Raw genomic sequence first — 19,567 nt, 5'->3', positions numbered from 1 at the left:
GGCTGTGGTGGTGGGAATGGATTGGCTAGACAACTGATAGGGAGGGCAGTACAAAAGATATTGCATAACCCTGGGGAATAAAGCAAAAGGAGCAGATCGGAGAGATCCTTGGGAGTCTGAATCTACAATAATCAGAAATCCGTTGGTAGGGAGACGGAGGGAAAGGAGGAACCCCAGAGTGGAAGAATGGGGAACAGTCAGGGAAGAGTCGAAGGAAAGAATGCATGCAGCTGAGCTCAAGCCTATAGCTTGGGTCGTAACACGTTTGTGATTTTATTCCCTGGTTAAGTAAAGGGAAGATGGGGAGAGGAGATAGAATTAGAGATTTAAAGAGAATGGAAAACATTTGAAATAGCCACTGTAGGGAAGCTGCAAACCATGTGATGTGGAGCTGTACTGAGGGCCCGTTTCTTAGTGACATTTCATCAAGAATCTACTAACATGCATAATATTGTGAAAAAGTGTTCCAGATGCTTCCAATGGGTCATCCCACTTCCCTGTAATGACCTGTCCCTCTAATTTCTAATGAAACCCACCAAACATAGCAAATGCTTTGTGATTGAAGAATTTTAACAAGGTAACTCATTCCACTCTTTGTTTCCAGATTGACCACTAACTGGCTTTTGTGACAAAAAACAGTGAAATTCCCACAAGTATTTGCTCTGAAAACATTTGCTGGAGACCCCCCACCTGCCCTCCAAACAAATCCCGGACATCAGCCAGGAGACAGGAGTACAGAGGCAATGCAATCCTTGCTGTCCTTGTGAGGAACTCCGAAATTTAGTCAAGGAACAAACCCCAGTGAAGTCATGTCTCGTTTGGGATTAAATGGCTAACTCTGATTCTGCGATCGTATTAAGAAAAATGCACATAAAATGCCCAGGAATTTTTCCTTTGTTTGATTCAGAAATTAAAAGTGCACACGTCATGTCTGCAAAATGAACACTTCACCATGTCAGACGCTTTCTTTGACTGTGATAGGATGTTAAAGGGGAAGAGAACGTGCTACCTCCTTTGGCTAGCTGTGCCATGTGTCTTGCTGCATCTTTGGAGCTACATATTTTAAATGAAGTTTTGTCTACACTCTAAAAAGCAAAGTTTATATCCAAAAATCTTAGCTAACTTACTAGCTATAACCTGCTCAACCAAGAGAGGCCATTGTGAATGCAAAGGCCAAAGCATCCTTGATTGCCTCATGCCAAGTCAGCCCAGCTCTGAGAGGCTTGGTTTTTAATACAACAGAAGGTGTACATCATGAAGACATGATGTGATGAATGATAAAGACAAGCGCCTTCATTCTCCATATGACGTTACGCATATATTGTCTTGTAACAGTGCTTATCTGATACCTAATACAATCAGAAAAATTAGCAAGTTGTCAGCAATTTCCAAATCTTTGCTTGAAATATTGTGTTGGGACTCCTGGGTGGCTTAGTCAATTAAGTGTCCAACTCTTGATTTCAGATCAGGTCATGATCTCAGGGTCCTGGGATGGAGCCTCACTCTGGGGAAGTCTGCTTGTCTCCTTCTCCTTTTACTCTTCCTCCACCTCAGTCTCTCTCTCTCTCTCTCTCTCTCTCCCCCTTTCTCTATCTCTCTCTCTCTAAGATAAATAAACAAATCTAAAAAAAAAAAAAAAAGCCTGTTCTGCATTGTCACATGAGATAAAAAGATTGTTCATGGGAAATATGAACATCTATTTTGATAGAATAATAGTAACTATCACTTATTAAATACATACTACCTATTGGGATTTTTGTGACTGTTTTACAGAAATTCTATTTTAATTCTTAAGCAACCTATATGGTAGGTACCAGAGTCATCAGCAATTTTTAAATAAACCAACTGAGCCTTAAGTATGTTAAAAGACTCTCCTCAAAGTGACATGATAAATGAAATTTATTGGCAGGATTAGAGTTGAAATTTTGTAATATCAGACCACACATTTCAGTTAGTCAAGGCAAAATCAACCTCAAAAACAGAGCCAATGTGAACCAACTACAGGGGGTATCGATTACACCTGAGTAGTTCCACAAAGAAAACAACCACACAACCCAGACTGTATGCAAGAGAGTCACAAGCAGTGAGACAATTGCTGTAAAGACTTGGAAGTAAGATTGAGTAATACAAATGCCAAATCATCACAGATCTGAGCTAGGTTGAAAGAATCTTGACCCAAGTGTGAACCAATTCTAATAATTTTTCTGGCTTTCGGAATTATTGGCACTATACTTAATATCCAGTGGCCCTAAATGATTTTCTGAACTTGGGCATAGCTCATCTTGACATTGAAAGGTTTCTATATAGAAATTATAATAAACATTTTAGAAATAAAGACTACTCAAATGAGAATCAAGCAGGGGGTACCATTTAGAATTTACTATAGCAAGGGAGTCAGCCATCTCACTTGTGTTTGGCAGAGACTCAAAGAGAGACAAGGGATCAGAGAAGCTTATAGTGAAAACGGGCAAGTTAAAGGTATGACCAGAGGATTCTGACATGGGAACCTAAAATCAGATTAACTGGAAGCAGGACATTCTTTGTGATTGGTTTGGAAAGCATGTTTTGTTTTCTCTGATTTGGATTTCAGTCAGAAGCGGGGGGAAAGATTGAGACATTGGAAGTCAATGACCAAGTCTTGACCATCTGGGGCTCACTGCTCCAAAGACTGTGGTTTGTCACCTAGCTATTTGTTTTAAAGGTTATGGGTCAGAGTTGTATTGTCGTACATGGTCTTGGCCATCATCCATTTGCTTATCCAGCCTCCCAAAGCAAACACCACAATATGGGGGCAAATGAAATGTGGGACAGCTACTTTAACAAAAATATGCTTCTTAAAACTATAGCCTCCACATCAATACTTGTAGATTGGATCATTTGGGATTAAAACCTCCAGAATAAAGTATTCAAACTCTCCATCACAGGACAAAAAAAAAAAAAAAATGCATTTAATCATTCTTGTTTTTTTTAATTTTTTTAAGCACAGCTTGGCTTTCTTAGAAACCTATTAGCTAAATATTAAAGCTGGATTGATTAATTATAATTGAATCTCCCCAATCTTAATGAAAACTATTATAACAAATACTCAATGATGATGGTTTTTCTGTGGAGAAATTGCATCATCTTGCAGTAAAGGATCTTGAGAACAACAACTCCTGCCATCTATCAGGACTGGTGAACTCTCACATGTTGGGTGCATCATGTTCCTAGACACATGGCATTTTGTCCACTTTGCGTTCACTTTAAAATGTGACTCTATTTTAACAGTCCAAAGTTATTTTAAATCTGGGTGGTACAGGGGGGAGCCAGGGCATAATAAATCTCAGCCTTTTTAAATCTACCAAATCAAATTTGTCTTAGCCACAAATAAAGTAAGGTAGACATACTTTCCCATCTTCCCCACCTCTTCTGCTGGCTCTATTTCTGTGGCTTCTCTCAACATTGGCAAATAAAGCGCACTGGATGGGTGTGGCAATTTGCATACTTTGCCAGCCCATTCTTTCTTTTGATCTAGATGGTGTCTGTGTGGACAATGCACACTTTTGCTAACTGTTAGCAAGGCAAGTTCTTTCGATTTCTACCAGTCTCTCAAAGCCAGAAATGCCAACACTCACCGATCAACAGCCTTTTCAGCTCCTGGATGTTTTCTCTTACAGAACCATTTATTTGATATTCTTACCCGTCCACCCTCTGCTGAAAGTATTGCAATTGCTGCCCTGAAAATAAAGACCAAAGGACAGGCTTGGCCGAAAGAGTTGGGTCAATTATTCCGTACAGATGCTTCTTGAAGGTTACTTTTATTTTCACTTTGGTTTTTCCAAAGCCTTAAGTAAATGCAAATGTTACTATTGTTATTTCTCTTTAGGCTAGGAAATCTGGAAAATATAGAGGAAGCTGCAGAACACACAGTCGTCTGGGGCACAAGAGAAGTGATGGCAGAAAATCTGAGTCATGAGTTCTTGCGTCAATACCCAAATCCCTCTTTTCTCCATGTTTATAGGATAACTATTTCTGAGAATACTTCATGTCTTTCACCTTTCCTCAATCCACAGCTGACTGTTTCTTTATTTTCCCTTTTTATTTGCCTTTTCTTTCCCCTTTGTGAAACACATTCTTCTGTTTGGTTCATTATCAGCCTTAAGGTTGCCTGCCTACTGATGAAAAAAATCAAAATCTTTTTTTTTTAAGATTTTATTTATTTATTCATGAGAGACAGAGAGACAGACAGAGAGAGAGAGGCAGAGACACAGGCAGAGGGAGAAACAGACTCCATGCAAGGAGCCCGATGTCTCGATCCCAGGTCTCCAGGATCACGTCCTGGGCTGAAGGCGGCGCTAAACCACTGAGCCATCGGGGCTGCCCCCAAAAATCAAATTCTGATCGTTGCAACTCATGGCAAAAGAGCAGTGGGACTGTGCCTCTTCAAAGGGGTGAAAGGTTCAAAACGATCGGTAGAAGAATAAATGCTTCCATCTAATATTACCTAAGCATTTTATAATGGCCAACATAAACAAAAGTAAAATAATAGAAAGAATTGCAGGAAAAGGAAAGTAAGGTCATTCTTCATTTCCATGGGTTCCTCTCCTCTTTTCTGAGGAAAGGGTGGGGTTTCTCATTTTTCTGTCATCATTGGCTGTTACGGGTTGGCTTGTGTCCTCCCAGAGATATTTGGGGAAGTCCTCACCTCTGGCACATGGAAATAGGGTCTTTGCCCATGTGATCAACTGGAAAAGAGGTCATTAGTGTAGGCTCTCCTCCAAAATGACTGGTGTCCTTCTAAGAAGAAGGAACACCTGCCCAGAGAGAATAACATAGGTGTGAAGACAGCGATGGAGGCTGGAATGGCCTTACCACAAGCTAGGAGCCTCGGGTTACCAGCAAATGAAGAGGCACAGAAGGAGTCTCCCCCAGAGGCCATGGTGGGAGAGTAACCTTGACTTCTGGCTTCCCAACTGTGAGAGAAGACATTTTTGTTTTAAACTGCCCAGTTACAGCAGCCTGAAGAAACTATTGCAACATCCATACTTGCATTTGAAAGGTTATTTTACACCTTTTAGGATTTTCTCATTTGTTCCTTTGTCTCTGAGAGATCTTCTAGGACCTTTGCACAGATGCACTAGTAAGCAGTTCAATTACTTCCAACTGTACACCAGCTGCCCTAAGTCATTAGGGCAGTTTACCATCAGTGCCATTCTAGATATTAAGTTTACTCTCTGGTTGTGATATATCACATTCCCAAGAGCTGATGGAAATCTTAGTTGTTCAAACTTGACATGATATCTATAGATCGCTAGCCATCTATTTCTGGGGAGGTAGAGGGGTGGGTCTGCTTATATAATTTATCGCATAATTTTGAATAGACAGGCTAAAGGGAGCAAGCACATTTTTGGAAGATATCATATAAATAAATTGGCTTCTATCTGGAAACTGAGACTCATAAAACAATAAAAACTAAATAAAAAATATGCAGAGCCTGCTCTGCTTCACCTAAATGTGCTTTCAAATAGATATTCTAGGTTTTTGTTATTTATGAGGCAGAGCAAATTTTAGACCTTTTGGTATTATAGAACACCTGTTTTCCTGGCCTATGAATGAAGATCTGCTTAAACAGCACAAGTGACCCCTCCCAATCTTCTTCAAATTAACCTGGCATCCACCCCACCATGGTATTTGACATGTTAATGTTATTCACAATATAGCTCTGTGCACCCAGAAGTCTCAAATTAAATGTAGATATTACATGAGAGGGTAAAATAAGAGAGAAATATCTCTTCACGGAGTAGGTCAGGATGATTTGAGAGTAGAATCTAAATGAAATAGAGATCCCTGTGTATCTGATAAAGAAAGCCCTGTGTGGATGAAGCAAAGACCTGAAAACCTTTCCAGAATATCAACAAGGACCTAGGCCAGCAAACAATAGAACAGATACAATTAAAACATCAGAAAGAGGTGCGTGCGTGCACGCGCACATGTGTGTTTGTGTATGCATGCACATGTTGGGGGGATAGGGTGAGCTCCTATGGGGAAGGAGGATCCCAAATAAAATAACTAACATAATGTAACTTGTGCACAGTATATCTGCTCAAGGGGCTAATTCTATTCTATCTCATTTCTAAGCCTAATTTTTTTTTATTCTTTGCCTCCAATAAATAAATGCTATTTGTTCGGCCTTCCCAACTTCTGATATTCAAGGCAGGTAACAGGTTGTTTGCAATGGTATGACTTCTAAGACATAATGCCAGTCCACAAGAAGTTAGTAAGCTATTTAGAAGGCAAGATATAAGAAACATAAAATGACCACTTGAACTGTATTTTTATTTCACTTTTGCTTTGGTGAACAGTCAGATGAGTGGGAAAAGGTCATCGATGAAGGTCAAGTGGGTGCTCAAAGGAGGGCAGGCTCCTTGCTGGTTTAATTCAAATTCATCCAGTAAGGTGTCATGCAAGAGGTGGATTTGGTTAGAACTTTGGGAGACATGCTTGGATAAATAAGAGTCAAATGGGAGAAGGCTTACGTTCCCCGGATGGGAGCAAAGAACACAGCATTTTTGTAAAATGAGAAAGCTGGATTCATAAAAGAGAAGTCGTGGCACAGAATGCCAAAACGTTATGTTGGACCCCAAATGACAAAGCTTTTACCAGCTTGGCTAAGGACTTTGAATCCTTTTTTTTTTTTTTTTTTTCCTGGTTTTCTTTTTTTAGTAGCCATATATCTCTTAAAGAACACTACTTTTTTTTTTTTTTTAAGATTTTATTTTTTTATTTGACAGAGTGAGACCACAAGCAGGGGGAACAGCAGAGGGAGAAGCAGGTTCCCCACAGAGCAGGGAGCTGGATGCAAGACTTGATCCCAGAATGACCTTGGGATCATGACCTGAGCTAAAGGCGGATGCTTAACCGACTAAGCCACCCAGGTGCCCCTTAAAGAACATTTCTGGGAGCATCTGGGTGGCTCGGTTAGTTAAGGGTCTGACTTTCGATTTCGGCTCAGGTCATGATCTCACGCTCCTGAGATGGAGCCCAGTGTCAGTCTCTGTGCTCAGCAGGGAGGCCGCTTGAGATTCTCTCCCTCTTCCTCTGCCCCTCGCCCCCAAACCGCTTACACCGTGTCTCTCCAAAAATATTTATATTTCTGAACAAAGTTTTGGTTACATTTCTGGCAATCAAAGCAATTAGTAACAGATGGCACTTCTACTCTTCAGGTGTTGTGTTTGACCAACTTTGCAAAATTATACAATATACATTTCTGATTACTTAAGTAGATGAATCACAGCTTATTGGAGATGATAGAATTTGATCGTTCCAAATGACAGCCACAGACTTTTAAGAGTCTTTAGCATCATGAATATGCTAAATGCCCCCAATGAATTCAACTCAATCTGTAAGTAGGACTATGTACCTAAATTAGGTCCATAATTCAGCCCAGAAAAAGAAAGGACCAGGGAAAATGACATCCGAGTGTTTTCATTAACCTCAATTGCCCATATAATGTGTGCATTTTTATCCAGCCAAAGTGTAACAAAGATGATCTGTTTTCTACCAGCGAAAGGTGGGTGAGAAGGCACACAGTGTTTTTAGGTAGACTTTCCCCCTTATCTTAGAGCTTTCAAGCCTTAGAATTTTCTTTCAAGGGGAAAACAAAAAACCCAGAACAACGACCCTATTCAACTATAAGAATCACTGTGATCGGCCTTTCCAATGCTGACCCTTTGGACAGGACCAGAAACAGCAGGTTCTCCCTGGATTGTGTTGCCCTGTTTAACCAGCACAAATACTTTGGCAGGGAGATAAGTAAGTGATTAAATCCAAGGCGGAGCCTAAAACTATAAATGCTGAGCAAATGACTGAATAGCTTTTTTTTTTTTTTTTCCTGGGCAAGGAAACAGTTGAGGCCTAACAGAAGCAGCCACCACCAGTTCCCCTTAGAGATGTCCTTGTTGCAAGCACCAGTACATGAGGGCTAGACCCAGCGATGGGAGCAGGGAAGGCAAGGATCATGAAATGTTGGCAGAGCCTCTCAGTGTGATGTAAGCAGAGATTCTAAGCGGGGTTAGTCAGAGCCCTGTGTTCTCTGTAAATACTGGAGTAACTAGCTTTTAATCTTTTTATCGACATGTGGAGTTGGTAAACAGAGATAGGGCAACTTTCTGAAATAATGTTACATGCACTTGTAAGTCCAGTTTATAGCTAAATATTTCCCCTTCTTCCCAATGAGTTAAGCTTCTTTATTAATGTGTCCTCTGAGTACAGACTATCCCAATGATGGAAACTCTGTCATTTTACACTTTAGTAACCAAAGGGATTTTTAGGTTTTTGGTTTTTTGTTTTTCTCACTGCCTCTCGCCAAGTTAGGAATCCCACCTTTGGGAACTATTGACCAAAAAAAAAAGAAAAGAAAAGAAGATAAAGGAAAAGAAAAGAAGAAAAGAAAAGAAAAGAAAAGAAAAGAAAAGAAAAGAAAAGAAAAGAAAACAACAAAAAACATGTTTTTCTTTAAACTTTAGGAATTTAAACTGAAAGCAGGTGCCCCTGCTGCCCCCTTCTTGGTACTTAAAATTCATATACAAATTATACAGGGCTCTTAATTCCATCTAAAACCAAGAACTTAGGTGCCCAGTTGACGTAGCTTGAATGCCACAGTTTCAAGAACATCTCCTATCTAACTCCCCCCACAAGCCCTGAGTATGCAACATAATGTCTGGCACACAGGAGGTATTTAATGAATGTTTTATGCATTCACAGATCCAGGAAGAGGACAAACAGGGGAATCAAAGCAAAACTGATTTAATTTGCCTGTTCTTATCTATATACTCCATATGGCTACCGAAGACCAACTTTCATATATTTGGGTGAACCCAAGCTGAAATTTTTTTTCATTGAGTTTCAAAATTGAATTTATAGATTTTTTTAAACTAAGGCTTTTAAATTATATATATATATATATATATATATATATATATATATATATATATATATATATTTTTTTTTTTTTTGGCAGAGGGAGAAAGCATGAGCAGAAGGCAGGAGGGGCAGAGGGAGAGAGAGAATCCCAAGCAGACTCCCCACTGAGTACAGAGCAGGGCTCGATCTCACAACCCTGATATCATGACCTGAGCCAAAATCAAGAGTTGGACTCAATCAACTGAGCCACCCAAGCACTCCCAGATCTATAAATTTTAAGTAATTCAAGCCTTTGGACTAAATTAGGCCATTGGACAAAGCTATCATGACACAATTGCCAGAATCACAAAAACAAACAACAAATAAAACAGTAGAGACAAAGACAGGCCCTGTCCCTCCCTGATCTTTAACTAAAAATCACTTGGCTTCATTTGATTTCTATTCAATGGCAGCTACTAACTACTTCAGACATCGCCAAGGTATACCACCCAGTTTACCCACAAGTTAGAAATAGTCGCCTCTTCCATGTTTAGAGAAAATGCTGCATTCAAGAAAGGTGATCACTTCTTTTCTCATGTAGAGGGCCAAATTTATTGAATGGACTGGAACTAATGCACGCAATAAAATTAATTTCCCTGGGAAAATCAACAGTTCTAAAGTGTCTATCTACCGTGTGCAGTTGGACATTTATAAGAGCTCTATATCCTAGCCACCATTAACCCAACTAGAGGAGAAAAGAGAACTTCTGTAATGGTGACATGCCTTAGCCTAGGCCACTAGTTTTCTAACCTTTGTCTCTACCAGAATCAGTTGGGGGGGGGGGTTCACAAGAGGAAGAGAGATGATGGACTGTATCCCCAGAGTTGCTTATTCAGTAGGTCTGAGTTGGAACCTGAGAATTTGCATTTTGCACAAGTTCCCGGGCAATTCTGATGGTCCTAGTCCTGGACCACACTTTGAGAACCATTACAAGTCACATGTGGTAGAGTTTAGATTAAAACCGAGGTCTGTCTGATATTCGAATGCAAGCTGATGCCACACTGCGAAGATAACTGTTAACCTCTTAAGATTTCCCCAGTGCAGCAATAGAAGAGGCAGGAAACCACTCCTACACGGAAGAGAAATGGATCTGGAGTCAAACCCCAGAATCTGAACCCCCCTGCAGACCAGGTACCAGCACATCACTTAATTTACCTGATCCTTACTGTTTCCATCAGTATCAGAAGAATTCTCTACTATTCCCACCACTCTTGCAAAGATATTCTGAAGACAAAATGTGATCATGGCTGTAAAAGCATTTTCTAAGCTTTGAAGTGCTACCATGAGTGTTTTGTTATATTCATTAAGAAGAATAATTTTTTAAAAAAGAATAAAGATGAACAAACAAGAAAAACAAAAACATGCCACTGAGTGATCTGGTCTTTAGTTTAAAAGCTGAGACTACGTAAAAGGAAATGCCAAATACAACAAAGAAGTTTATTGGAACCTTCAGGAGTTCAGTGATCTTTAAGATGAACACACTAACAGTTTTCAGGGTAGGGCAACTGCCAAATTTTTTCTAATAGTTTTTTTTCAACTTAAAAAGTAAACATCATATTTCTTTAAGAGACAGTCTTATGATGAATACTGAAAAATGATTAATAAATCCTGTAATTGTTAATTATCTGATCATTTTTATATAATGTTATTTGATTCATATTATTTGATGTATTTTTAAATAGTAAAAATTTATGTTAGCAGCTTTCTTAGGAAGTATAGCTTTCTTTCATAGAATACTGAAACTATTTTATTTAAACGTATAGTTTTATTATGATGATGGTTGGCTTTTGTCTGATGCTTTTTCTGAAAATACACATTTGACTTCATTTGTAATACATGGCCGAACCAATGAAATGTAAGATTTGCTCTGCAATAAATGATTTCATCACTGTTAATCTTAACTGAGTAATTTTAATACAAGAGTAAAGCAAAGACTGCTTTTTCCTTCTCCATGAAAATTGTCATTGGAAATATTTGCATATCAAGAGCAGTAATTTCTAGCAAAATTAGTATTTACTATAAGAAAAGGGGCTATTTTATATTAGACTAATTAAGGAGAGATTTTTACTCTAAAGTGAAAAATCTCTCAAGACTCACTGGGCTCTACTTTTCTCTCCATCTTTTCACTCAGACAAATGGCTTATTTGATCTTCATTCAATATTTGGTATTAAAGCCAACAGACTTTCATATGTCATTTGGACCACAAAGAATAATTGCATTTTCCCCCATCAATGAAATATTGCTTTCCTTAGACTGTATGTTGCCCTTGCTCAATGGAGTGAGATTCTTATTGATTTACAGTGTTAAAGTTCCGATTGTGTTCACTCATTTTTGATGAAGATGACAAATCCCTGTATCAGGGTGGCTGTGGTTCTGCCCATTAAATAGAGTGCAGACATCTTCTTTTCTGTTTCTGATTGGCTTGTTTTTGTTTTTTAAATGCCTTGACAGGGAAAGAACAATTTAATGCCTTGCATGCAAAACAGAATACTTCAAGGAAATCGATAATTACAGAGTAGAGAGCAGGGTCCTGTTAGTGAGGTTTAATTCTATTTTACCATTTCAATGTCTGAGCATTTCTTATGCTTTCCCTTTGTGTTGTGCACAAAGGTTTCTTAAATGCTGAGTGTATAATCCAAATTATGTGTTAATGTCATTTAACATTCTTAATAATCACATAGCTATGCATTTATGGAAAATTGAGGTTCTTTAGAGGGGACAGATTAGTAGTTAAAAACAGATACTAGGGACATAGGCTGCTTGGTCCAAAATCAGCTATGCCATTTAATAGCTGTGTGATTTTCAAAACATTACATGGCCCCATTGTGCCTGTTTCCTTATCTGTAAAAATGAAGTTCACCTTGGAGATGGAAGGATTAATATCTGTGAAGCACTTACCACGGTACACAGTGCATCATTTTTAAACAAAAATCAATCAGTAAATTGAAAACATTATTTCTGCAGTCAGGTGACACAGGTTCCTTTGTTACTGGTAGGGAAAACATCTCAATAGTTTCTCCATGTGGTGTCCTATCATTCATAGAAGATTGAACAAAAATATCTTCTATTCATGACTTTGGTAACAGAACAGTTGGATTTTGGAAACAATGAGGCTACCCCATCATTGTGACACTATCCTTGAGATAGAGAGAAAATGTGAAGTCTCTGAAAGACACAAAATCTGCCTAACTAGACAGCATCAAAGGAGGAGAAAGTGAGACTAAGTTGAAAGTGTAAGTCAAACACAATCTAATAAAAAGCCAGCAGAGACAATCTACACAAGAGGGTGCTGATTAAAAAGGAGTTTTCACAGGACAGTTTTGACACAACATTTTGAGGCTATTTCCAGTCTTCAATGCTTTTTTAGAAATTCCTAGTCAAGGAATTTTGTCACCGGTTTAATGTGTCTCATTTTCTCAACTTAAAAGACAGACAAGTTATGCTGAATCAGGATAAAAATTGTCTCTGTGGGGAAATGGTTGGTGACTTAAATGAACAGGTTCAATCTTGTGAATGAAAGGATTGGGGTTATTGTAGAAATCTGGTTGCTATCCATTCAGCACCACCACACCACTGGAGCAAAATAAGACGAAGACCAGGAGATCTAAACTTACTAAGATATCTAGACTGAATTCATTCCCAGTGTTCACTTTTAAGGGTGGAGGTGATCTAACATCACACAGCCAAGGTGAGACTCTGTACCACTTCCAAACTTATTCACTTGCATTAATGTCACTTTTTGCTTGTAAAAGAGACAAAGCAGTTCTATTACAACATCTAACAGAGTGAATTAAGACTCTCTTCCACCACAGGGTTAGCGATTTGGAGGCAGGGACTACGCCTCAGTCACTTGTTTTATATTCTGAGTGGCAGGTATCAGAGATGGTAGATTTGGATTGTATTAATTTAGCTAAACTGCGACTACATGTTCCAGAATTCTCTTCCTTTCATAATTCCAGATTAGCCTGGATCCCCTGGGAGACATTTTGCATGAGATTTGTAAGATGTAAGGGAACCAACAACAATATTCTTTTTATGTCAGAAGGTTGGCATAGGGTGTCAGGCACTGTGGTTACTCAACAGGTTGCCACTGGTCTGCTACCTCATGAGATCGGCACGGGATAGCAGATCACCCCACAGTTCTGTGGCTCTCTTCCTTCAGCTTCTGTGGCTCCTGGTTACACGAGGATGGGTACTAGTTTCTCCTGCTGGCCACCCTCATTCTCTAATTGGAGGCTCAAGCATTGTGAGAGATGGATATGAGCTCCATTCCATCCTGGTGGTTTCCAGCTCATTTTCACTAGATCTCATCTGTTGTCTGCCTTCACTTCACATGCATCTGTCTTTCCAACTGCTTGCCTCGTGGCTCCAGGCTCTGGCACCAGATAAATACACACACACACATACACACACACATTTAATAGGCTCAATTATCAAGGTTTGATTACAGAAGCAGAACTACTAGGAAAACACATATTTATTTTATAGATGAAGATAATGATAGAGAATTAGTTACTGTCAGGAGCACTGGGTGGCTCAGTCACTTAAGTGTCTGACTTCAGCTCAGGCCATGATCTTAGGGTCCTGGGATCAAGCCCTGCATCAGGCTCCCTGCTCAGTGGAGGAGAGTCTGCTTCTTCCTCTCCCTCTGCCCCTGCCCCAGCTTGTACATAGGCTCTGTTTCAAATAAGTAAAATCTTTCAAAAAGAATTAGTTACTGTCAAATAATAAGAAATATGTAATGATGCTGAAGCTGAAGACTTCTGGTGTTGAACCCATTATACCATTGCACCACGATGCTCTTTTCTATCTACTCATCCCGTGGTATGAAGGCTGAATTCCTAATTCCACTTTAAACCCACCATTAAAATGTAAAAAGAGATTCTGACCACCTACTCCATGAACAGGGTGGCACCAAGTTAACATCCATGCAGTTTAGGGCAATAAAGCACAGTTAATGGACTTCAGAAGAAGGTAGAATCTGGGCAGCCCAGGTGGCTTAGCGGTTTAGCACTGCCTTCAGCCCAGGGCCTGATCCTGGAGACCCGGGATTGAGTCCCACGTCAGGCTCCCTGCATGGGGCCTGCTCCTCCCTCTGCCTGTGTCTCTGCCTCTCTTTCTGTGTGTGTCTCTCATGAATAAATAAATCTTTTTTTTTTTTAAAGAAGAAAGTAGAATCCTGATAAACACTTAATCAAGTTCTTCTGGTTAGAGACAGTTCTCTTATCGAAAAAAATCTACCTTGCAACGAAACTGGAGTCCTCTATAAAGTAGGAAAGCATCACTAATTAGTTTGTCTTCTCTCTTCTCCATTTCCACATCTCCTATTAAATCCTCCTCCCTTCCCAGAACCAGTCCACAGTAATGGGGAACTAGTTCATTCTTAACGACTATAGGCCCCAGTAAATTGGGAGAGAAGGCTGGGCACTGTAAATATCCATCCTATGCAAGCTACTACCTAGGTTACACCCACTTTTCTATTCCATTTATTTCCACTCCACCCTCACCCACACTCTGAAAACCCCGTGTATCAACCACTCAGAAATTCTTAAGTTCCTGTTTTTCAAAAGTTAGGTTCTCTATAAATCGAGCAGACATTTCTTCTTTCTTTCAGCTTCCCTCAATTCCCCAGGCACAGTTGGTTTTTCTGCCCGTGTCTTCCTTTGCTCGGTTTTGACTTTCCCAGGAGGAGGCAACTGATAGATTTATCTTTATATACCGAGTGCCCAGTGGAATAAGCATTGCACACTGACTTAGAAGAATTCAGGTGCCATGTGTTCAATTCAAGAAACCAAAGTGCAAAAGATGACAACATTCTGTCTATTGAATGGCAATGGGATTACCAAATGCTATTATTTTGATGCCTACCATAACATGTCTACAAAACTGTACCGATGGCACAGTGATTACCATGGTATTAGTTTGTGTGTAATTAATATAGTCCCTTACTCTCCACACAAAAGGAAGCAAGGTGACTCTCAACAGCTAATGTCTACAGGACCCAACGCTGGACTTCCACTTACCTCCTAGTTCTGCTCGGTCTGTACTCTCATGCGTCGTTTTGCGAGCTGCTACAGCAGATCATGACCAAATTCCATGTCGAATGGGAAATGGTGTCCACTCTTTCCACTAGCAAAGAACAGGAATTATTTGATACAATTGTGCAGGAGAAACACATACACAAAATAATCTGACTAGAGTAATATAATGCATGGAAACCTTGTCCTAATTCCCATCATACTTAACTCCCGTGAGTGTAAAGCACAGTACATTTTGCTTCTGTTTGGTTTGGTTTGGGTCTGCTCGTTGGTGATTTTGCTTTCCTTAGTTTTATTTCTCTGACTGTTTCTTTAGCTTTTCAACTCCTGATGCAAATAGTGCAATCTTATCATCAGCATAATGTTGTTATCGAATACAGCTAAATAAAACTTTAGTCATGAGGAAATGAAGCCGCTTTCTATTCCCACAAAACCTAAATTTAAATATGTGTAACTTAGCTCAAATTAGTCACACCACTTTCTCCTTGAGTGTTATCTAACCACCCACAAGTTGGCTCAATTCTGACCCAAACAAAAGGCAAGCTAAACACACAAAAGGAACAGGCTTCTTGCTGTGACAGTCCTGGTCATAGTCTTTAATACTCTGGCATCTTCTTAATTTTAGTTGCAAGTCCAGGGAAGGCTTTTCCTGTGCCATCTATAAATAGAACTCAATAGTACATTACCAGAACACTAGAAGGTCAGTTAATAACCTAATAGCTCATCAAAGAGTGTGTCTTTCAGGTAAATGCTAGTTGGAGACAGCTATTTTGCTCTTGTGCAGCAGACTTGATGTGCTGGCTTCTGTCTAGGAAAGCCTTGAATTAGAGATCTACTGAACAATTTTTGTGGTTCAGCCATTATGCTAGGTGCCTTGTTTTGTGAGGTTACTTTGGATTATTTTCCCAAAGTAGAGACAGAATGTCCTCAATTACCCATTGTTTGGAAAAGTCTCACATGAGATGTGAAGAGTACATAGTCGTGAAAAGACTGGCCAAGTTTGTGGGTGAGTAGATATTTTTCTGGGGCAGAGCCAACTAACTAATCAAGTAGTAACCTAACCCAAGAATTTGGTCTCACAAAAATTATCCTTTAATAGTACTTCTCAAAATTTTCCACTAAAAGAAAAACCTGGAAAAAAAAAAACAAAAAACAAAAGAAATGAATATGTTATCTTTATCCCTACCCCAGATCCTAGAGGATCTGAGATTATAACACAAAGGATTGGGCTCAAGCTCAAAATATTCTAGTCTTAGGATTTTTTTTTTTTTATCTATGCTCATTTTGAATGCTGGATATATATCTCAAAATACCTGAATTATAAAAGTAATTCTTTAAACTGCTTATCAGTTCAATTATTTAATTCCTCTTATTCTCAATCCAAATTCTGGAGTTAAATTAATGCTTCTGAAAACACCATGTTTATCTTGTGGCTTCTCGTAGTTCCTGGCATATTGTTACTACCATGTACATAGTCATTTGGAAGCAGCACTCCTACATGCAAAAGATAGATTACATGCAAATATAGGAGACAGTATATAGTAGCTAAAAAATTTTGTGTGAATGTGAAGTTAACGGAAGAGGAGACGATGCCATTAGGATAGACTATGGATGTCTTTTAAGGTAACCTGTTCTTTTGTCTTAATTAAGAGAAATTACTTTCTCTTTGACCAAATTACACGGTTAAAAGACTATAGCACTGAAAATGCTGCATTAAATTAATGGATACTTCTACACCCAAATGATCATATTTTTATTTATTTTTTTAAAGATTGATTATTTATTTATTTGACAGAGAGTACAGCAGGCAGAAGAAGGGGGAGAAGCAGACTCCCTACTGAGCAGGAACTCCAATATAGGGCTCAATTCCAGAACCCTGTGATCACAACCTGAGCTGAAGGCAGGTGCTTAGCTGACTGAGCCACTCAGGCACCCTAAATGATCACATTTTTTGGCATATCTATTTTGTGGAATTAAAAATGAAATAAGTAATAAAGTATAGTTCTTAATGTCTTTTATAGAAACTGAAGCTTCCAACTTATAATGTCTGTATGACAAAATACAATCAGGGTGAAAATGCCTTATGTTGCTTTAGTGGTTAATTTTATGTATACATGTGGTTAGGCTATGTTGTCCAGTTCTTTGGTCAATCATCATTCTAGATTTTTTTTTTTAAGATATTTGTGAGATGTGATTAACATTTGCAATGTGTACACCTTCAGCAAAGCAGATGACCCTCCAAAATGTGTGTGGCCCACATCCATGCAGTTGAAAGTATTAAGAACTAAAATTGAAGTTTCCCAAAGGAGAAGTAGTTCCACCTTAAGACTTGCCACGTAAGAAACTGCCTAAGTTTCCTGCCTGCTGGTCTAACTAGCAAAGTTTGGATTCAAAACTATAATATTGGGGCACCTGGGGTGGTTGATTAAGTGTCCAACTCTTGATTTAAACTCAGGTCATGACCTCAGGGTCCTGGGATCCAGCCCCACAATGGGCTCTTCACTCAGCAGGAAGTCTGCTTGAGGATTCACTCTCCCTCTCCCTCTGCACACACCCCCATTTGCATTCTTTCTGTCTCTAAAAACAAATAAAAAAAAAAAATAAAAAAAAAATAAAAACAAATAAATATTTTTTAAAAGACTTCAATATCAACTCTTACCTTAATTTCCAACCTGCCACCTAACCCCACAGTTTTGAGACTTGCCTTCCCTGACAATCACATGACCGATTCTTAAAAGTAAATCTTTTTCTGCCTCTTCTTCTCTATATATCCTATTGGTCCTGGTTCTCTGGAGAACCCTGGAACCTTTGGAATTTGGTAATAGAATTACCAAACTAAGGGAAAGAAGATCACAAATGTAAGGCAATGAAAAATCTTATATAAAATGGTTCATAGTAAAAACAATTATTTCAAGGATAAATGGGTGGCTCAGTGGGTTGAGTGTCTGACTCTGCGTTTTGGCTCAGGTCATGATCTCAGTGGGATCGAGCCCAACCAAGGTTGGGTTCTGCTTGAAGATTCTTTCCTTCAGACCCTCCCCTCCCTCACATATGCACACGTGCTTGATGTCTCTCAAATAAATAAATAAATTAAAAAAAAATCTCAGTGTTTAAACATTCTAAATTCTAAAAGTACACCCTGAGAAATACCCACATGCCTCAAACAAGGCTATCCCCCTATTGCTTTTGTGAAAAAAAGTTCAATGGGTGGGTGTGCTAATCCTATCTTATTTTATCATGGTCCTAGGCCATTGAATTGTCCTTAATTATGTACAGACCCTGTCTTTTTCTGCCAGACTGAGGGCAGGGACCAAGTTTTTGTTATCTTTGTATCCAGATTGAATAAAAGATTATTGATTGCATGGAACATGGTTCTAATTTAAAATGGGATATAATGGAAAATTAAAATTCACCATAATAAAATATGATTTTGGTCATGTTTGCTTGAACATACTTTTTTCTTTAAAAAGAAAAAGAAGAAGAAATAGTTGAATGTTTGCTTTTAAGTGAAAAGAACAAATCTATGGAATATAATCTAAAGCCCTTTAACTATCTGAAGTCTTTTAAACTGTACTCATATAAGTAAAATAAAATTAAGAATTGAGGTGATATTTCTGGACCATATTTAAGGTAACAATCACCTTTATTTGGAAGTGTCAAGTAAATCTACTTTGGGGCTGTTTCTTACGCAGATGATTAACTTTTCCCAAATTTCCTTTGCATCTGTGGACAGTTTCAGGCCTATTTTTGAGAGTGAATGTGGAGCCAAGGTAACTGGAAAAAGTTGTATTTAAAAGTGAGAAGCCTCTTTTTGTACACTTTATATCTGAATCCTTTATTTTAGTGTAGAAAACCCTGGGAGAAAATAGTAGATCCCATCTTTTTCATGCAAGAGCAGCTATAAAAAAAACAAAGCCATCCACTCCTTACATTTTAATAACCACAAAGTCCAGGGTATGTGCAGCCTAAAAGATGATGATGAGATTTCCCCTCCAAGTTCTCTGAGGCTGGCCAGCTGAGAAGGCAGGAAGCAACTAAGCAACTGTCTCTGCATCAGAATTTTTCAGTGCAATGCATTTCAGAGTGCAGACAAGCCACTTTTTTCCTCCCAGAAGCTGAGCTCTTGAGCCTAGCAACCTTAACCAAAACACAACATATGTGAGTTTATTTCAATGCTGATAGATGTGATGGACTAAATGTTCATACCTTCCCAAAATTCATACATTAAATCCTAATCCCCAATGTGATGGTATTAGGAGGTGGGACTTTGGGGGGGAGGTAATTAGGTCATAAGGGTGAAGCCCTCATGAATGTGGTTAGTGCCCTTATAAAAGAAAATGTGCCCACAAAGCTCTCTTGCCTCTTGTACCATGTGAGGATCTAGTGAGAAGATGATCCTCTGTGAACGAGAAAATGGGTCTCACCAAACCCTGAACAATATGGAATCTTAATGTTGAGCTTCCAGTATCCAGGACTATGAAAAATAAACGCTTATTATTTAACCCACCAAATCTGTAGTATTTTTGATACAAAGCCTGAATGGACTAAGATAAAATGCATCTGAGAAGGACTCTTTGTTCAGAGCCCT

The 19,567-nt window shown here is 38.9% G+C and overlaps 2 protein-coding genes across 7 annotated transcripts in view; one reads left to right on the top strand and one right to left on the bottom strand.

Annotated features, from left to right (window-relative positions):
- LOC121472802 (formin-like protein 18) overlaps window positions 1-19,567 on the top strand; it is a 166,041-nt gene that overhangs the window by 61,343 nt on the left and 85,131 nt on the right. For 2 of the 4 annotated variants that reach the window (XR_005983010.1, XM_041724237.1), the window contains exon 2: window positions 605-2,009. The exons of the other annotated variants lie outside the window; for them this stretch is intronic. Coding sequence is in view for 1 of the 2 variants with exons in the window: in XM_041724237.1 (XP_041580171.1) it covers window positions 605-609 (5 nt within the window). In the remaining variant the exon portion in view is untranslated. Of the gene's footprint in view, window positions 1-604; window positions 2,010-19,567 lie in introns of those variants that run through there. 4 annotated transcript variants of the gene reach the window in all.
- Window positions 1-19,567, bottom strand: part of KCNJ16 (potassium inwardly rectifying channel subfamily J member 16) — a 56,369-nt gene that overhangs the window by 32,418 nt on the left and 4,384 nt on the right. For 2 of the 3 annotated variants that reach the window (XM_041724227.1, XM_041724226.1), the window contains exon 2: window positions 14,965-15,070. The gene's annotated coding sequence lies outside the window, so the exon portion shown is untranslated. Of the gene's footprint in view, window positions 1-3,614; window positions 3,717-14,964; window positions 15,071-19,567 lie in introns of all 3 variants that reach the window. The other variant, XM_041724228.1, reaches the window with a different exon arrangement.

This window comes from Vulpes lagopus, chromosome 12 (genome assembly GCF_018345385.1).
Source record: "Vulpes lagopus strain Blue_001 chromosome 12, ASM1834538v1, whole genome shotgun sequence".
Lineage (NCBI taxonomy): Eukaryota > Metazoa > Chordata > Mammalia > Carnivora > Canidae > Vulpes > Vulpes lagopus.
Note: the sequence above shows the minus strand (reverse complement) of the source record. Positions and strands in the feature narration are given on the sequence as shown.